Source organism: Petromyzon marinus, chromosome 67 (assembly GCF_048934315.1).
Source record: "Petromyzon marinus isolate PM22_M1 ecotype Great Lakes invasive population chromosome 67, UKy_Petmar_22M1.pri1.0, whole genome shotgun sequence".
In the NCBI taxonomy this organism is placed as follows: Eukaryota; Metazoa; Chordata; class Hyperoartia; order Petromyzontiformes; family Petromyzontidae; genus Petromyzon; species Petromyzon marinus.
The window spans coordinates 652,462-672,500 of record NC_133733.1 but is presented as its reverse complement, the minus strand read 5'-3'; the positions used below and the strand labels follow the sequence as shown (position 1 = coordinate 672,500).

The window sequence follows — 20,039 nt, the reverse complement described above, 5'->3', positions numbered from 1 at the left end:
GTGAGGAGTCAATCAGTCAGTGTCCACCTCGCGTGTGTCCACCTCGTGTGTGTGTCAGTGTCCACCCCACGTGTGTGTGTTAGTGTCCACCTCGCGTGTGTGTCAGTGTCCACCTCGCGTGTGTCCACCTCGTGTGTGTGTCAGTGTCCACCCCACGTGTGTCCACCCCACGTGTGTCCACCCCACGTGTGTCCACCCCACGTGTGTCCACCCCACGTGTGTCCACCCCACGTGTGTCCACCCCGCGTGTGTCCACCCCGCGTGTGTCTGTGTCAGTAACCAGGGATGGCGTCTCCGCGAGTGGAGGCGCTGCGGTGGGGGGAGCTGCGTGTCTCTGGCGCCAGCTGCGTCTACAAGGACTGCAAGCTGTGGCCTGGCGGGAGCCGGGCCTGGGACTGGCGAGAGACCGGCACAGACGTCAGACCCTCACCCTCCTCCTCACCCTCACCCTCCTCCTCACCCTCCTCACCCTCCTCCTCACCCTCACCCTCCTCCTCACCCTCCTCACCCTCACCCTCCTCACCCTCCTCCTCACCCTCACCCTCCTCACCCTCACCCTCCTCACCCTCCTCCTCACCCTCACCCTCCTCACCCTCCTCACCCTCACCCTCCTCCTCACCCTCCTCACCCTCCTCCTCACCCTCACCCTCCTCCTCACCCTCCTCACCCTCACCCTCCTCACCCTCCTCCTCACCCTCACCCTCCTCACCCTCCTCCTCACCCTCACCCTCCTCACCCTCACCCTCCTCACCCTCACTCTCCACCCTCACCCTCCTCACCCTCACCCTCCTCCTCACCCTCCTCACCCTCCTCCTCACCCTCACCCTCCTCCTCACCCTCCTCACCCTCACCCTCCTCACCCTCCTCCTCACCCTCACCCTCCTCACCCTCCTCCTCACCCTCACCCTCCTCACCCTCACCCTCCTCACCCTCACTCTCACCCTCACCCTCCTCACCCTCACCCTCCTCCTCACCCTCCTCACCCTCCTCCTCACCCTCACCCTCCTCCTCACCCTCCTCACCCTCACCCTCCTCACCCTCCTCCTCACCCTCACCCTCCTCACCCTCCTCCTCACCCTCACCCTCCTCACCCTCACCTTCCTCACCCTCACCCTCCTCACCCTCCTCCTCACCCTCACCCTCACCCTCCTCACCCTCACCCTCCTCCTCACCCTCCTCACCCTCCTCACCCTCACCCTCCTCACCCTCCTCCTCACCCTCACCCTCCTCACCCTCCTCCTCACCCTCACCCTCCTCACCCTCACCCTCCTCACCCTCCTCCTCACCCTCACCCTCCTCACCCTCCTCACCCTCACCCTCCTCCTCACCCTCCTCACCCTCCTCCTCACCCTCACCCTCCTCCTCACCCTCCTCACCCTCACCCTCCTCACCCTCCTCCTCACCCTCACCCTCCTCACCCTCCTCCTCACCCTCACCCTCCTCACCCTCACCCTCCTCACCCTCACTCTCACCCTCACCCTCCTCACCCTCACCCTCCTCCTCACCCTCCTCACCCTCCTCCTCACCCTCACCCTCCTCCTCACCCTCCTCACCCTCACCCTCCTCACCCTCCTCCTCACCCTCACCCTCCTCACCCTCCTCCTCACCCTCACCCTCCTCACCCTCACCCTCCTCACCCTCACTCTCACCCTCACCCTCCTCACCCTCACCCTCCTCCTCACCCTCCTCACCCTCCTCCTCACCCTCACCCTCCTCCTCACCCTCCTCACCCTCACCCTCCTCACCCTCCTCCTCACCCTCACCCTCCTCACCCTCCTCCTCACCCTCACCCTCCTCACCCTCACCTTCCTCACCCTCACCCTCCTCACCCTCCTCCTCACCCTCACCCTCACCCTCCTCACCCTCACCCTCCTCACCCTCCTCCTCACCCTCACCCTCCTCACCCTCCTCGTCCTTGCCCCTGCAGCAGTAGAAGCAGTCGCAGGAGTAGTAGCAGCTGTAGCAGTAGCAGGAGTAGCATAGCAGGAGTAGCAGGAGTAGTGGCAGCAGTAGCAGGAGTAGCATAGCAGGAGTAGCAGCTGTAGTAGCAGTAGCTGTAGTAGTAGTAGCTGTAGTAGTAGCTGTAGTAGTAGTAGCTGTAGTAGTAGCTGTAGTAGTACTAGCTGTAGTAGTAGCTGTAGTAGTAGTAGCTGTAGTAGTAGCTGTAGTAGTAGTAGCTGTAGTAGTAGTAGCTGTAGTAGTAGTAGCTGTAGTAGTAGCTGTAGTGGTAGTAGCAGTAGTAGCTGTAGTAGTAGCTGTAGTAGTAGCAGCTGTAGTAGTAGTAGCAGTAGCTGTAGTAGTAGTAGCTGTAGTAGTAGCTGTAGTAGTAGTAGCTGTAGTAGCTGTAGCTGTAGTAGCTGTAGTAGTAGTAGCTGTAGTAATAGTAGCTGTAGTAGTAGTAGCTGTAGTAGTAGTAGCTGTAGTAGTAGTAGCTGTAGTAGTAGTAGTAGCTGTAGTATCTGTAGTAGCAGTAGCTGTAGTAGTAGCTGTAGTAGTAGCAGCTGTAGTAGCTGTAGTAGTAGTAGCTGTAGTAGCAGTAGTAGTAGCTGTAGTAGTAGTAGCTGTAGTAGCAGTAGTAGCTGTAGTAGTAGTAGTAGCAGTAGTAACTGTAGTAGTAGTAGCTGTAGTAGCTGTAGTAGTAGTAGCTGTAGTAGCTGTAGTAGTAGTTGTAGTAGTAGCTGTAGTAGCAGTAGCTGTAGTAGTAGTAGCTGTAGTAGTAGTACCTGTAGTAGTAGCTGTAGTACTAGTACCTGTAGTAGTAGCTGTAGTAGTAGCAGCTGTAGTAGTAGCAGTAGTAGTAGCAGTAACAGCAGTAGTAGCAGGAGTAGCAGCAGTAGTAGCTGTAGTAGTAGCAGTAGCAGCAGTAGTAGCTGTAGTAGTAGTAGCTGTAGTAGCAGGAGTAGTAGTAGCTGTAATAGTAGTAGCAGCTGTAGTAGCAGCTGTAGTAGCAGTAGTAGTAACTGTAGTAGTAGTAGCTGTAGTAGTAGTAGCTGTAGTAGTAGCAGCAGTAGTAGCTGTAGTAGTAGTAGCTGTGGTAATAGCAGCAGTAGTAGCTGTAGTAGCAGTAGTAGTAGCAGTAGTAGCAGCAGTAGCTGTAGTAGTAGTAGCTGTAGTAGCTGTTGTAGTAGTAGCGGTAGTAGTAGCTGTAGTAGTAGCAGTAGTAGTAGCTGTAGTAGTAGTAGCAGTAGTAGTAGCTGTAGTAGCAGTAGTAGTAGCAGTAGTAGTAGCTGTAGTAGCAGTAGTAGTAGCAGTAGTAGTAGCAGTAGTAGTAGTAACTGTAGTAGTAGCAGTATTAGTAGCTGTAGTAGCAGTAGTAGTAGCAGTGATTAGCTGTAGTAGTATCAGCAGGAGTAGCAGTAGGAGTAGTAGCAAGGGAAGTAGCAGTCGCAGGAGTCGTAGCAGTAGTAGTAGCAAGAGTAGTAGCAGTAGTAGTAATAGTAGTATCAGTACTATTAGCGGTAGTAGTAGCAGCAGTAGTTGTAGCATTAATAGTCGGAGCAGTAAGAGCAGCAGTAGTAGCAGTAGTATTAGCAGCAATATTAGTAGCAGCAGTAGTTCCAGCAGCTACCAAGTCTGGGGAACACATAGACTTACACAGAGACCCATAGACTCACACAGATACCCATAGACTCACACAGATACCCATAGACTTACACAGAGACGTGTAGACTCACACAGAGCCATAGACTCATACAGATACCCATAGACTCACACAGAGACCCATAGACTCACACAGATACCCATAGACTCACACAGAGACCCATAGACTCACACGGAGACCCATAGACTCACTCAGATACCCGTAGACTCACACAGATACCCATAGACTCACACAGAGACCCATAGACTCACACAGAGACCCATAGACTCACATAGACTTACACAGAAACCCATACACTCACACAGATACTCATAGACTCACACAGAGACCCATAGACTCACACAAAGACCCATAGACTCACAGACTTACACAGAAACCCATACACTCACACAGATACTCATAGACTCACACAGAGACCCATGGACTCACACAGATACTCATAGACTCACACAGAGACCCATGGACTCGAAAAGTGACGTCCCACCTTTTAAGTAAGTAAATCCGCGTTGTAAGCCACTTAGCTGCATACAGTCGAAGGGGCGTCCACTCCCCACTGTGCTGTGTTACAGCACCGGCCCGGCGTGCAGCCGGCCGACCTGCAGGAGGTGCTGGATGCCGGCATCGAGACCCTCGTCATCGGTTGCGGTATGAACCAAGCCCTGCAGGTGAGCGCAACAACAACAACAAACTCAACAATAATTACAACAGCAGCCATTAGCCACTGAGTGGCGGCGACGTCACCACGGTGCCTTGTGCCCGGCCAGGTGCACTTCGAGGCCATGTGAAGTGTCGATGGCTCTCTGCTGGCAGGAGGTTATTGGACGTACCCAGGTGCCGTGGGTCAGCTGACTGAGATGAGTGGCCGATGCACCACCTGTGCCCCCTACTGTGCCAACTTTCTGTGTTTTTAGCCACCAGGCGCGCTGGAGGAATCTCTGCCCTTCATTGTTGCTGGAGGGTGACTGCCTCCAACTGCCCAGTAGTAGCAGCGTCCTTCACGAGCATCCTCCTCCTCCATAGAGGCCGATCTTGACACCGCTGGTACGAGTCATCGGCGGGTCTACTCCGTTCCGCATCTTCCTGTACCGCATCAGCTCCATCTCTTCTTCAGCCCATGAGTGCAACACACACACATAGACAAATGTGCCCCGGGTAGTCCACCCAGCTTTCTGGGGGCAAGTGCTGTTAGCTGGTAGCAGTTGCCTGTGAATGCCGGCACGGAGCATGAGGTGTGTGTGGTTAGCACTACGCTGTGCTCTGAACCCGGCAGAGACCCGAGTTCTATTCCCGCTCACAGCCAACACCCGTGATTTATGTCTCACCTGGTATTGGGCCTCCCCTAGTTCGACTCAGCCTCACGTCAGTACTTGGCGCGGTGTGTAAATATGCCGCCACTAGGGAGACAAAGGTGGTTGGGCGGGGTGCCTGCCACCCACCCTGTTGTGAATTTCAACAGGACCTACATCTCTGCTTTATTGATCTGGTCAATGGCTATGATGCCATAAGTATGCCTAGGCTCTGCGTTGTTCTACATGCTTTGGGGGTCCCTGACTTTGCTCATATTCATTGAGGACCTTCAGGATGGTAGGCAGGCCCGGGTAAAACCACGTGGCTGGGAGTCGGAGCCATTCCCTTTTAATCTTAGGGTGCGACAGGGATGTCCTCTGACTCCCACATTATTTTGCATCATCTTTAACCACGTAGTTCGAGAAGCTTTCCATGGCTGTGCTGGAGGAATATCCATCTGGTAAAGATACATTTGGAGGCCGATCGATGCCCAGGAGCGATCACGGGATGGCTGCCTATTGATCAATCATGTTATATATGTATGCTAACGATGTGCTTATTGCTGCTCACTCTGAGTAGTTGGAGGTGCTGCTGCTGAACCTGGAGCTTGCCACTAAGAGTTGGGGGCTTCCATCATCCCCACCAAAGCTAAGCACCTGCCTGGGTATTTTGTGTTATCAAAAACTTCAACCCCACACCTCCCAATCAGTGATCGGGCAGTTGTGGAGAGAGTGGAGAGGTTTTCGTACCTGGGCAGTGTGCTTATGACCAACTCCGGTTTGACAGCACAGGTCTTACTCAGAATCAGTTGGGCAGAGTTATCGTTTAATAGGCTGCGCAATGCTGTGTGGAAGTTACCTGGCCTGCCATTCCACATGAAGCTTCAGGTCTTCTCAGCCATGGTCATGCCCTCCGTTCCCTATGCTTGTGAAACGTGGACCCTCCCCTAAAGGAACATCTTCGCCGATTGTAAATAGTCAGGCTGGCCTGCCTACGGTTCATCCTGGGTTTAACCAGGCCGGATTGTGTGAGGAACTCAGATCTTTGAAATATCTGGAGAAAGTCCCATCGGTGAGCTCCTCCAGTAAGCGACGCTGTGTTGGCTGGGTCATGTAGCCTGCATGCCCAACCACCGCATGCCCAAGCAGCTTTTGTTTGGCTGGATAGATGGGGCTAAATGGGCATGACACGGGCTAGAGAAGAGATTTACTGATGCGGTACGGGAGGTTGTGGAGCTGAGTGGATTTTCCGATGGCTGGTACCAGCGGTGTCAAGATCGGCCTCTGTGGAGGAAGCTCGTGAAGGACGCTGTTACTGGGCAGTTGGAGGCAGTCGCCCTCCAGCAACAACGGAGGGCAGAGGAGCGACGCTCACAACAACGAGCGGAGCGCCGGGTGGATAAAACACAGCAAGTTGGCACAGTAGGGGGCACATGTGGTGGTTCATCTGCCAGTCATCTCAGTCAGCTGTCCCATGGCACCTGGATCTGTTCCGTGACCTGTCAGAGTGTCTTCCACACTTCACGTGGGCTCAACGTGCACCTGGCTTGGCACAGGTGCCATGGCGACGTCACCGCCACTTAGCGGCGAACGGCGATGGCTGTTGTTGTTTCTGTTGCAGTTGCAGTCGTCGCAGTAGCACTTAAGAGTAGTAGTAATTAGCAGCAGCTGTAGCAGCAGCAGTAGTAGTTAACAGAAGTAGCAGTGGCTGTCGTAGTGGTTAGTAGGAGTCGTTGCCGTAGCTGTAGCGGTCGTGGCGGTTGCAGTAGCTGTGGTGCTTTGTAGCAGTAAGTAATAGTAGCTGTGCACAGTAGTCCGTAGTCGTTATTAATATTCGTGGCGTGCTCGCCGTGGGTCCGTGCAGGTGCCCCGCGCCACCCAGGAGTTTGTCCGCGCCCACGGGGTCAGGCTGCTCGTGCTGCCCACGGAGCGAGCCGTGGACGAGTACAACCGCCTCATCGTCGGCGGTGCCACCGCTGCCGCCACGGGTGGGCGCGGGGGGGGCTCCCCCCGGGTGGGGGGGGTCTTCCACTCCACCTGCTAGAGCCCCCCCCCCCCCTCGCCCTCTCACAACACGGCGCCACGTGTTTTTCAGGCGAGGCTTGGTGGCGCTACGGTTTGCACGCCGCATGGCACGCATGTCGCTTGCGTGCGGTTAGCGTGTAGCTTGGCATGATGTCCGACATTTTGCTCCGCTCGCTGGGGAGCTGATTCAGGTGCAAGGTCACTGGGTGCCTCACGGGTTGTTGTTCCAGACCCACAGACTCACACAGAGACGTGTAGACTCACTCAGAGACCCATAGACTCACACAGAGACCTACAGACTCACCCAGAGACGTGTAGACTCATTCAGAGACCCATAGACTCACACAGAGACCTACATACTCACCCAGAGACGTGTAGACTCATTCAGAGACCCATAGACTCACACAGAGACCAACAGACTCACACAGAGACGTGTAGACTCATTCAGAGACCCATAGACTCACACAGAGACCCATAGACTCATTTAGAGACCCATAGACTCACACAGAGACCTACAGACTCACCCAGAGACGTGTAGACTCATTTAGAGACCCATAGACTCACACAGAGACCTACAGACTCACCCAGAGACGTGTAGACTCATTCAGAGACCCATAGACTCACACAGAGACCTACAGACTCACCCAGAGATGTGAACTCATTCAGAGACTCATAGACTCACACAGAGACCTACAGACTCACCCAGAGACCTACAGACTCACCCAGAGACATGTAGACTCATTCAGAGACCCATAGACTCACACAAAGACCTACAGACTCACACAGAGATGTGTAGACTCATTCAGAGACCCATAGACTCACACAGAGACCCACAGACTCGCATATAGACCTACGAGTGGCTCACAGATATTCCTCGTGTCACGGTCACCCTGCATCACTGCAGGCGCAATTTGCGCACAACTGGAACTGCACACAGCGACAATAAAAAATAATAACGCGATTAAAACGTGAATGAGTCGGCTCGTGACCCCACCCTCGTGCCTCCGTGGCACGTCGCGAAGGGTTCCGCTGCACTGCGACCGCCCCATCAACCGGTCAACCCGGGGTCTGTGCACGCCTCTCGCGACGTTCTCCGCCAATTCAAAGAGCGAAGATCGAGGCGGCGGTTTCTCGCTTGGCGGAGGCAGCGGCGTTCTCCCGGCCCGGGGCCCTCGTGAGTTTTTTTCTATCAACCTGGGGCCCGATGCGACAAAACACTCGAGACCCTGGCGCCGTCGACGTCGGTGGCAGGAGGCGGGACGCCGATGTTCGTCGCCACGGCTGCCGAAGGAATGGACGCCGCATCCGCGTCGTCCATTCGGTAACCGTGCTCCGGTGTTGGCGCTGCGCTGCAAAATCTCTCGTTGAGCGAGGGGTTTGCTTCCCCCAGACCGGCGTCGAAATGGAGCAGGCAGCACCGCTCCCGAACAAAAAGTTGCCCTGAGTCAATCTTCAATCAAAAATTGTGGCAGGGTTTGTGCGTGTGCTTGTGTGTGGGTTTGTGCGTGGGTTTGTGCGTGGGTTTGTGCGTGGGTTTGTGGGTTTGTGGCGGGGTTTGTGCGTGGGTTTGTGCGTGGGTTTGTGTGTGGGTTTGTGGGTTTATGGCGGGGTTTGTGCGTGGGTTTGTGCGTGGGTTTGTGTGTGGGTTTGTGGGTTTGTGTGTGGGTTTGTTTGTGGGTTTGTGGCGGGGTTTGTGTGTGGGTTTGTGGGTTTGTGGGTTTGTGGCGGGGTTTGTGCGTGGGTTTGTGTGTGGGTTTGTGTGTGGGTTTGTGGGTTTGTGTGTGGGTTTGTTTGTGGGTTTGTGTGTAGGTTTGTGCGTGGGTTTGTGTGTGGGTTTGTGTATGGGTTTGTGTGTGGGTTTGTGGTGGGGTTTGTGTGTGGGTTTGTGGGTTTGTGTGTGGGTTTGTGTGTGGTCGCGCGCTTGGCTCTTCAACGGTGGGGTTTACGTAAAAAAAACAATAGCCAGGTACCACGCCGTAAGCCCCGCGGTGAGCAAGCGCTATTCCTTTTTCACATGTCAACTTTTGATTAGTATCATTAGCGAGTTTGTGAGATTTTTGCGCGCTTATATTTAATTGATTTATTTATCACGCCTGCACGACCGTACCAACTCGCGCGCCTTTGGTGGGGGGGGGGCGGACGGCCCATGCCAAGTCGCACGCCTTCGGTGGGAGTGAGGGGGACATTTTCCTTTGCGTTAAAAATGCTTTAAAAATACACTAAACGCTGAGCTTAAATCTTCACTGTGTGATGTACCCCCCCTCGCCGATGTGTGCAGTTACTAATCGACACAGTCGCTAGATGCTACCACTGAAGGCCGTAGATATTACTGCAGAGTGGCCGGGGAGATCGTGGCTGGGGGGGGGTGGGTGGGGGGTCAGGGGTAGCAGCCCAGCCCCATCCTGCCAAGGTGCCACTTCGGCCGGCTGAACAATCTAGGCGAGGCCGGAGGCTCTGCACGCGACTAGGCCTCACCACGCCACTCTGTCAGGTGAGTACTTTGTGCTATAGGGTCGATAAATACTGCTATAGAGTCATCATGTACTACTTTAGTGATAGCAGGTACCACCACAGTCGGTATGCACTGCTGTAATCATAGAGGTTCACCACCACAGTATGCACTGCTGTAATCATAGGTTCCACCACAGTATGCACTGCTGTAATCATAGCAGGTACCACCACAGTTGGTATGCACTGCTGTAATCAGAGCAGGTACCACCACAGTCGGTATGCACTGCTGTAATCATAGCAGGTACCACCACAGTCGGTATGCACTGCTATAATCATAGCAGGTACCACCACAGTCGGTATGCACTACTGTAATCAGAGCAGGTACCATCACAGTATTCACCGCTGCAGTGAAAGCAGGTACCACCACAGCATGCAATGCTGTAATCATAGGTACCACCACAGTCAGTACGCACTGCTGTTAGATTTTTAAGAGTAGTTTTGAAATATTTTTAAGACCCAGGTACTTCCCGCTACTATAAATATACAGGTAGTCCCCAACTTACGGTGGAGAAGCGTTACGACCACCCTCATCGTAAGTCGAAAATATCGTAAGTAGAAAATGGCCTAGCCTACCCAGGAGTCTTAAAGAATGGTGATAATTTAGAAAAACAGCAAATTACAGTACCGTACTGTATAAACGATATACTGTGTATTTATTACAATACTGTATTGCACGGTAAAATGTAAAGTAAAAAACAAGGTAAATTCTTAGCCTACCTATATGAACTGCAATTTCATATGAAGTTTCTTCAGGAAACAATCCTCTCTGCTATAAAAACGTTTAACATGCATTGAACGTACGTATTGTATCGTGATAACCCTAAAATGCAATCGCTAAAGCTACGTATCGTACACGCATTGAACGTATCGTAACGTATCACATTCTACTGTACTCGCCAAGATTCTGTCCGTCTGCATACTTGAACGATGTTGGGTTGTTGATGGCCACATTAACTTAGTTGTCGGAAGAGGAGGATGGCGATGATCAAGTTACAGTCTCGTACCTCGTAGTACGCCGCTGCGTTTGCCTGCCGCGTGAAACTAGAAATATTTTACTATTTTGTCGTATCGCTATCGCCATTGTAAGATCGAAATATCGTAAGTCAGACCATCGTAAGTCAGGGACTACCTGTTTATGTATATATATAGAGAGAGAGACCCTGCAAACTGTCGTCCCCAATCTCAAACCTGAGTACGACGTCAGAGGTCACGGAGCGCCTGCGTCTCAAGCGGTCGCGATGTCCCCACGTCGCTGCGATGGTCAGATTCAACCCCGTTGCAGTCAGCGTACCGGAGGTGCCACAGCACCGATAACCTCTACAAGATCACCGATGACCTCTACAAGATCACCGATGACCTCTACAAGAACACGGATGACCGCTACAAGATCACGGATGACCTCTACAAAATCACCGATGACCTCTACAAGATCACGGACGACCTCTACAAGATCACCGATGACCTCTACAAGATCACCGATGACCTCTACAAAATCACCGATGACCTCTACAAAATCACGGACGACCTCTACAAGATCACCGACGACCTCTACAAGATCACCGATGACCTCTACAAGATCACCGATGACCTCTACAAGATCACCGATGACCTCTAGAAGATCACCGATGACTTCTACAAGATCACCGATGACCTCTTCAAAATCACTGATGACCTCTACAAGATCACCGATGACCTCTAGAAGATCACCGATGACCTCTACAAGATCACCGATGACCTTCAAAATCACCGATGACCTCTTCAAAATCACCGATGACCTCTAGAAGATCACCGGTGACTTCTACAAGACCACCGGTGACCTCTACAAGACCACCGATGCCCTCTACAACATTACGGATGACCGGCACGCCACAGCGTTGGTTGGCCTTAATCTCTCAGCCGCCTTCTACACCATCGACCGTGAGATACTCGGGTACGGCACTGGTGTGGATTGAGTTGTAGCTACTCTACACGGTCGATCGCAGTTCGTCAAGCCGGGCGACGAACAGTCATCGCCTGTGCCGTACCTAGCCGGCGTACCACAGTGGTCCACCCTCGGGCCCTTCCTATTTTGAACAAACGTCTCTCTCCGATCCCCGACGTCGTCTCGTCACATGACGCCAAGTTCCACGGACGTGGTGATAACGCACGACTGTACACCACAGCCAAGTCAAAGTTGGTTATGGAAAGCCTCGGTAACCGCGGTGCACGCCGCGTGGTTTGCACGAAACGAGACGCTGCTGAATCCAGGAAAGTAAGGAGGCACTCGGGCTTAGGCGAAAACATTAGTGGGACGATCAGGTGTAGCGCTCACGGACTCCGGGACTCAGCTTCCTACGCATCTAAAGAGCCTCGGCACCATACTCAATTGAAATATAAAATTTGATCAACCGCGTGCAAACATTTCGTCAGGTCCTCAAATGTTCATATCAGGGCTCCACGACACATTCCACCACTATTGAGTCGTGACGCAGCCAACGCGGCGGCGCGCAGCGTGGTGTCGTAGAAAAGGCTCCATTATTGCAACTCGCTACTCTACGGGACGTCTGGCAAGCCGCAGCACGTACAAAATTGCCCGGTGAGTGCCGTGACGGGGCGCTGCTGCGAGGTCTCACCGTGTGTCCGTCCAATGCTCGGCAAGCTGCATTGGCGTCCTGTCGGGCTCGCCGCACACAAAGGCGATCATCACAAACTCAACGCAACACCTCGCTAACCTCAAGGAGTGTACGCCATCGCACGGGGGTCCGGCTTTTGGCGAACCGTTGAATAGAGGCGGTCACCGCGTTGCCCCCGGTGCTTCGAGATGCACCTCTGCGGCCGCCTGGAACGCTCTCCCAATATCAGGAGACCGCTGGAGCCATGCACTTTCAAATTTCTTTCGAACCGCTTTTTGTATACAGTTTGATGTCCTTCCCCACACCTCGGATCAGCACGGTGCGCGAGATGTTCAACATACATAGACTCACATTCCCACCCGCACGCCTGCTCTCCGATCAGCGCGGTTGGCTACGTAAGGCGCGAAAGAAGTTCAACGTGATAACTGTTTCACGTTGAACCCTGCAGCGACTAGAGGCCGCTATATGCACCGGATGTTTAGAATAAATAAATAAAAAATAGTTAAAATGTATTGCATTGTGCAGGAGCTCCAATGAGGTTGGGAGGCGATGATGCAAGGAACGTGTGAACTGTTATCCGTCCTCACTTTGACAGTGCTCTTTGTTGCTGGCCGTTTGATGCTTTGGGCCATCTTTAGAGCCCGTGCCCATCAACAGCAGTGCCCCACAGTGGAATGGTTAAATGAGTGGCTAACGCCCAGCCCACCGCATGCCCAAACCAGCTTCTGTTTGTCCGGATAGAGGGCGATAAATGGGCACGGCATGGGCTGGAGAACAGATGTCGCAGCTGATGGGTGAGCGGGTGAGTGACTGGGTGAGAGGGTGAGTGAGTGACATGGGCTGGAGAAGAGATGGACTGATGGGTGAGAGGGTGAGTGAGTGAGTGAGTGACACGGGCTGGATAAGACATGGACTGATGGGTAAGTGGGTGAGAAGGTGAGTGAGTGTCACAGGCTGGAGAAGAGATGGACTGATCCGTGAGTGGGTGAGAAGGTGAATGAGTGAGTGAGTGACACGGGCTGGATAAGAGATGGACTGATGCGTGAGAGGGTGAGTGAGTGAGTGACACGGGCTGGATAAGACATGGACTGATCCGTGAGTCCCTTGTCACTAGGAGTCCCTGGGACGGGGCCAGAGCTTGTGGGAAGCATCAGCCAGTCCCGAGGACAGAGGGGACGACTCGTGGATGGACCAGTTAGCGGGGCCTGAGCCCGATTTGCCACCCGACCAGAAGCACCAGCTGCACTCGTTACTGCAGGAGTTCTCCGACGTCTTCAGCTGGAGACCGCTCGACCTAGGATGCATGCGTCTGTTGCAGCACCACCAATGGAAAAAGGGCACGTTCAACAAGTGGTGCAGGAGATGCTGCGGGCTGACATAATTTCCACATCCTCAAGTCCCTGGGGGGTCCTAGCAAAGAAGTCAGACTGAGATTCTGTGTGGACTTCCGCCGCCTCAACGCTTGCCGACGCATATCCCCTACCACGTATCGATGACTCACTTGATGCACTGGCAGGAGCAGCATTTTTCAGGACGCTGGATTTATTGTCCGTTCCGGACACTGCAGGGCCTGTTCAAGTTCAACTGCCTGCCTATGGGCCTCCAGACCGCACCGGCGACGTTCCAACGCTTAATGGAGTTGGCCTTAGCAGGCCTCCAATGGGATATGTGCCTAATCGACCTGGACGACGTCATTGTCTTCAGCCGATCATTCGATGAGCACATCGACCGATTGCGTCAGGTATTCCTGCAGTTCCGGAACGCAAACTTGAAGCTCGAGCCGTCGAAGTGCCACGTCTTGCGGTCGTCGGTACGCTACTCGGGCCACGTCGTCAGTGAGTCTGGAGTGGCTACAGACCTGGAAAAGATGGCCTGCGTGAGGGCCTGGGCTGTTCCCACGGCGGTTCCAGAGGTACGCAGGTTTGTGGGCTTCGTGTCCTACTACCGCCGGTTTGTACCCAACATTGCAACCATTGCGAAGCCCTTGCACGTGTTGACGGCGAAGAACCAGAGGTTTTATTGGGGCCCTCTGGAGGAGAAGGCATTCCAGCAGCTGCGCTCGCGTCTGATAGACGCACCACCATTGGCCTTTCTGTATTTTGGCCTCCCCTGTATCCTGGACACGGATACAAGGGAGGCCAGCGATGTAGGCATCGGCAGCATCTTTTCACAAATCCAGCAGGGTCGGAAGGTGGTTATCGCCTATGGCAGTCGCGTGCTGTCATCAGCGGAGCAGCACTACTGCGTCACACGTAGGGAGCTCTTGGCGGTCGTCCACTTCGTGCAGCAATTTCGACCTTACCTGTATGGTCGCAAATTTACAGTCCACCCTGACCACACGGCCTTGCAGTATTCGCTCCGCATCGACCAGCCTTCGGGCCAGCTGGCCAGGTGGATAGAGCGCCTGCAAGAGTGCAGGTACCAAATGGTGCATCACAAGGGGACAAGACACGCCAACGTGGACGCATTGTCCCGGCTGGCGCCCCAGGGCCCCTCGTGCATGCACCACAGGCGGGGCACGCTGCAAAGAGGCGAGGCCGGAGGGAACGGTCATCGCTCCCGTACACACGGCAGAGCGCGCTCAGGGTGAGGTCCAGCTGACCGACCACGACCTGGGGCTGACCTTGGACGATTGGAGACGTCTACAGCAGGAGGAGGCCTACAGCGAGCGCTACGCGCCTCAGCGGAGGTAGGCGGGGAGGAGTACCTCGTATGGGAGGACCTTCTCATGCGGTGGGACCCGGCGGGACGCCAGCGATGCCTGGTGGTTCCAGAGTCACTGCGTCGACAATTGGTCATGGACGTGTAGTGAGTCCAATTGAGTCGCAGACGTTGTCTTGGGAGCAACACGTTTTTATTAAACTCTTAACACAACATACTCCGGGCTATTAACACAACGTACTCCAGGGCTATTAACACAACATACTCCAGGCTATTAACACAACATACTCCAGGCTATTAACACAACATACTCCAGGGCTATTAACACAACACACTCCAGGGCTATTAACACAACGTACTCCAGGGCTATTAACACAACACATTCCAGGGCTATTAACACAACACAATCCGGGCTATTAACACAACATACTCCAGGCTATTAACACAACACACTCCAGGGCTATTAACACAACACAATCCGGGCTATTAACACAACATACTCCAGGCTATTAACAAAACGTACTCCAGGCTATTAACACAACGTACTCCAGGCTATTAACACAACGTACTCCAGGGCTTTTAACACAACATACTCCAGGGCTATTAACAACACACTCCAGGCTATTAACACAACACACTCCAGGCTATTAACACAACGTACTCCAGGCTATTAACACAACACACTCCAGGGCTATTAACACAACATACTCCAGGCTATTAACACAACATACTCCAGGCTATTAACACAACGTACTCCAGGCTATTAACACAACATACTCCAGGCTATTAACACAACATACTCCAGGCTATTAACACAACACATTCCAGGGCTATTAACACAACACAATCCGGGCTATTAACACAACATACTCCAGGCTATTAACACAATATACTCCAGGCTATTAACAAAACGTACTCCAGGCTATTAACACAACATACTCCAGGCTATTAACACAACATACTCCAGGGCTATTAACAACGCACTCCAGGCTATTAACACAACACACTCCAGGCTATTAACACAACACACTCCAGGGCTATTAACACAACGTACTCCAGGCTATTAACACAACATACTCCAGGCTATTAACACAACATACTCCAGGCTATTAACACAACGTACTCCAGGCTATTAACACAACATACTCCAGGCTATTAACACAACATACTCTAGGCTATTAACACAACGTACTCCAGGCTATTAACACAACACACTCCAGGACTATTAACGCAACACACTCCAGGCTATTAACACAACGTACTCCAGGCTATTAACACAACGTACTCCAGGCTATTAACACAACACACTCCAGGCTAGTAACACAACATACTCCAGGGCTATTAACACAACATACTCCAGGCTATTAACACAACACACTCCAGGGCTATTAACACAACGTACTCCAGGCTATTAACACAACGTACTCCAGGGCTATTAACACAACGTACTCCAGGATATTAACACAACATACTCCAGGGCTATTAACACAACATTCCAGGGCTATTAACACAACGTACTCCAGGCTATTAACACAACGTACTCCAGGGCTATTAACACAACGTACTCCAGGCTATTAACACAACATACTCCAGGCTATTAACACAACGTACTCCAGGCTATTAACACAACGTACTCCAGGCTATTAACACAACATACTCCAGGGCTATCAACACAACGCACTCCAGGCTATTAACATAACGTACTCCAGGCTATTAACACAACATACTCCAGGCTATTAACACAACGTACTCCAGGGCTATTAACACAACATACTCCAGGCTATTAACACAACACACTCCAGGCTATTAACACAACGTACTCCAGGCTATTAACACAACATACTCCAGGCTATTAACACAACATACTCCAGGCTATTAACACAACGTACTCCAGACTATTAACACAACACACTCCAGGCTATTAACACAACATACTCCAGGGCTATTAACACAACTTACTCCAGGGCTATTAACACAATACACTTCAGGGCTATTAACACAACGTACTCCAGGCTATTAACACAACACACTCCAGGCTATTAACACAACATACTCCAGGCTATTAACACAACGCACTCCAGGGCTGTTAACACAACACACTCCAGGGCTATTAACACAACACATTCCAGGGCTATTAACACAACACAATCCGGGCTATTAACACAACATACTCCAGGCTATTAACACAACGCACTCCAGGCTATTAACACAACGTACTCCAGGCTATTAACACAACACACTCCAGGCTATTAACACAACGTACTCCAGGCTATTAACACAACACACTCCAGGGCTATTAACACAATGTACTCCAGGCTATTGACACAACATACTCCAGGCTATTAACACAACACACTCCAGGCTATTAACACAACATACTCCAGACTATTAACACAACATACTCCAGGCTATTAACACAACGTACTACAGGGCTATTAACACAACACACTCCAGGCTGTTAACACAACACACTCCAGGCTATTAACACAACACACTCCAGGACTATTAACGCAACACACTCCAGGCTATTAACACAACACACTCCAGGATTATTAACACAACGTACTCCAGGCTATTAACACAACATACTCCAGGCTATTAACACAACGTACTACAGGGCTATTAACACAACACACTCCAGGCTATTAACACAACACACTCCAGGCTATTAACACAACACACTCCAGGACTATTAACGCAACACACTCCAGGCTATTAACACAACACACTCCAGGCTACTAACACAATGTACTCCAGGCTATTAACACAACGTACTCCAGGACTATTAACACAACGTACTCCAGGCTATTAACACAACGTACTCCAGGCTATTAACACAACGTACTCCAGGGCTATTAACACAACACACTCCAGGCTATTAACACAACACACTCCAGGACTATTAACACAACACACTCCAGGCTATTAACACAACACACTCCAGGCTATTAACACAACACACTCCAGGCTATTAACGCAACACACTCTCGGGTGGTGACCACCAAACTAACCACGCTATGGCAGAACTAGACACGGTTCCACTATCCCGGTCTGGACCACAAGCTGGATCCCGGTCCGCGTGGCTGGAGGCTTCTTCAGGCTTGACGTGGACCTCCTGCCTCTCCAACAGTAACAACCCCAAGCCCATCACAGGGCCCCCCCCCCCCCCCTTCATATCGGGCTGGGCTGGGGTCGGCTCCGCCTCTCGCCCCGCCCACCTTCTCGATCTCTCTCGCCCTTGACCGAAGGCTCTCGAGAGTTCTTCTCGGGCCACGTGACCACGCGTTGCCCCCCCCCCCCCTCCACCGGTGGCCCTTTCTCCGGTATCATCCGGTCACGTGTCCCCAGGTCAGCCAGAGTATCGTGTCCCCGACGTGACCCCAGCTGGCTGACGCTCTCTCGCTCTCTCTCAACGGGAGCCCGCACCGCACGCCGTGCCTGGTGCCACCACGCTGAACCAGCGCTCGCCCAAGCCCCCACTAGGGCTGCTGCTACACCCCGTTGTGTCCGGGGTGTGCACGCAACAGTGTCCGTCCCGCCGTGGCCTCGCAGGCCCGGCACCACACAGTGACATTCCCAGTCACTGCAGACGTGCACTCCCGCCCGCTGATGCACCCGGCTGGGCGGTGGACGCTGTCCACATTACGGGGTCGGTACTTCTCGCCAGGCACGACCGCTGACGTGCACCGATGGGTCGCTACCTGCGTCGAACGCGCGCGGCGGGAGCCACCACCCCGGGTAAGCCGGGCGCCCCTGCAGCCCATCACGATGACCAGGGTCAACGAATTGGTCGCGTTGGGCATCCTGGGACCGCTGCCGGTCACGCCACGGGGAAATGAATACCTGTTGGTTGGTGTCGAGTACTGCACGAGGTGGCCGAGGGCGTGGGACCCCCCGGACCAAACGGCCCAGACCATCGCCAATGCCTTCGTGGGGGGCGATGTTCTTGATAAGGGGGCACCGGAGCGGTTGCTCACGGATCAAGGCAGGAATTTCTCCTTGTGGCTACTAAAGGACGTCCGCTCTTGCCTGGTGTGTGTTGTTGTTGTGTATCTGTTGGTGTTGTGTTGTTGTTGTTGTGTATCTGTTGGTGTTGTGTTGTTGTGTATCTGTTGGTGTTGTGTTGTTGTGTATCTGTTGGTGTTGTGTTATTGTTGTGTAACTGTTGGTGTTGTGTTGTTGTTGTGTATCTGTTGGTGTTGTGTTGTTGTGTATCTGTTGGTGTTGTGTTGTTGTGTAACTGTTGGTGTTGTGTTATGTATCTGTTAGTGTGTGTTGTTGTGTATCTGTTGGTGTTGTGTTGTTGTGTAACTGTTGGTGTTGTGTTGTGTATCTGTTAGTGTGCGTTGTTGTGTATCTGTTGGTGTTGTGTTGTTGTTGTGTAACTGTTGGTGTTGTGTTGTGTATCTGTTAGTGTGCGTTGTTGTGTATCTGTTGGTGTTGTGTATCTGTTGGTGTTGTGTTGTTGTTGTGTATCTGTTGGTGTTGTGTTGTTGTGTATCTGTTGGTGTGTGTTGTTGTTGTGTATCTGTTGGTGTTGTGTTGTTGTTGTGTATCTGTTGGTGTGTGTTGTGTATCTGTTGGTGTGTTGTGTATCTGTTGGTGTGTGTTGTTGTGTATCTGTTGGTGTGTGTTGTTGTGTATCTGTTGGTGTGTGTTGTTGTGTATCTGTTGGTGTGTGTTGTGTATCTGTTGTTGTGTTGTTGTTGTGTATCTGTTGGGGCGTGTTGTTGTGTATCTGTTTGTGTTGTGTTGTTGTGTATCTGTTTGTGTTGTGTTGTTGTGTATCTGTTTGTGTTTTGTATGTGTTGTTCACGGCCAACTCTGGTGACGATTTTTTGAACCGGTCCTGGGCCTCCCCTAGGTCGACTCAGCCTCAAATGAGTACCTGGTGCGGTTTGTAAACATTGCCACTAGGGAGACAAAGGCGGTCGGGCGTGGTGCTGGCCACCCACCCCCTCGTGTACCGTTCCGGCCTTCATAGGTGCTCGCTAACAGCACTTGCCCCTACAGTCTGTTCAGGCTATATGGGGGATCTTTGTCTTTGTATGTATGTGTACGTGTGTGTGTATGTATGTTGTAGTGACGGACCAGCGGATGCGAGCCCATGTGCTTGACACCAGGACCAACCGTGGAGCTGATCTGCCCTCTGACCATCGACTAGTCATCTGTAAGATTCGCCTGCCATTCTTCCACTCCGGTGGTGGGTGTACACCCAGGACCCCATTCCAACCTAAAGTGGCCTGGTCTCAGTTATCTGATGAAAGTTGCAAGCGAGAATTTCATCATCGCTTGCAGCTGGGGATGGCATCGTCCCCCACTCCTCCTGATGTCGAGGGTAAA

At 52.5% G+C, this 20,039-nt stretch overlaps 1 protein-coding gene across 4 annotated transcripts in view; it reads left to right on the top strand.

The window, feature by feature from the left end:
* AAMDC (adipogenesis associated Mth938 domain containing) overlaps window positions 1–12,547 on the top strand; it is a 12,635-nt gene extending 88 nt beyond the window's left edge. The window contains exons 2-5 of one of the 4 annotated variants that reach the window (XR_012930364.1): window positions 277–417; window positions 4,171–4,266; window positions 4,513–4,642; window positions 6,752–6,871. Coding sequence is in view for 3 of the 4 variants with exons in the window: in XM_032978563.2 (XP_032834454.1) it covers window positions 286–417; window positions 4,171–4,266; window positions 6,752–6,931 (408 nt within the window). In the remaining variant the exon portion in view is untranslated. Of the gene's footprint in view, window positions 1–276; window positions 418–4,170; window positions 4,267–4,512; window positions 4,643–6,751 lie in introns of all 4 variants that reach the window. The other 3 variants (XM_032978564.1, XM_032978563.2, XM_032978562.2) reach the window with 3 other exon arrangements.
* The last annotated feature ends 7,492 nt before the right edge of the window (window positions 12,548–20,039 follow it).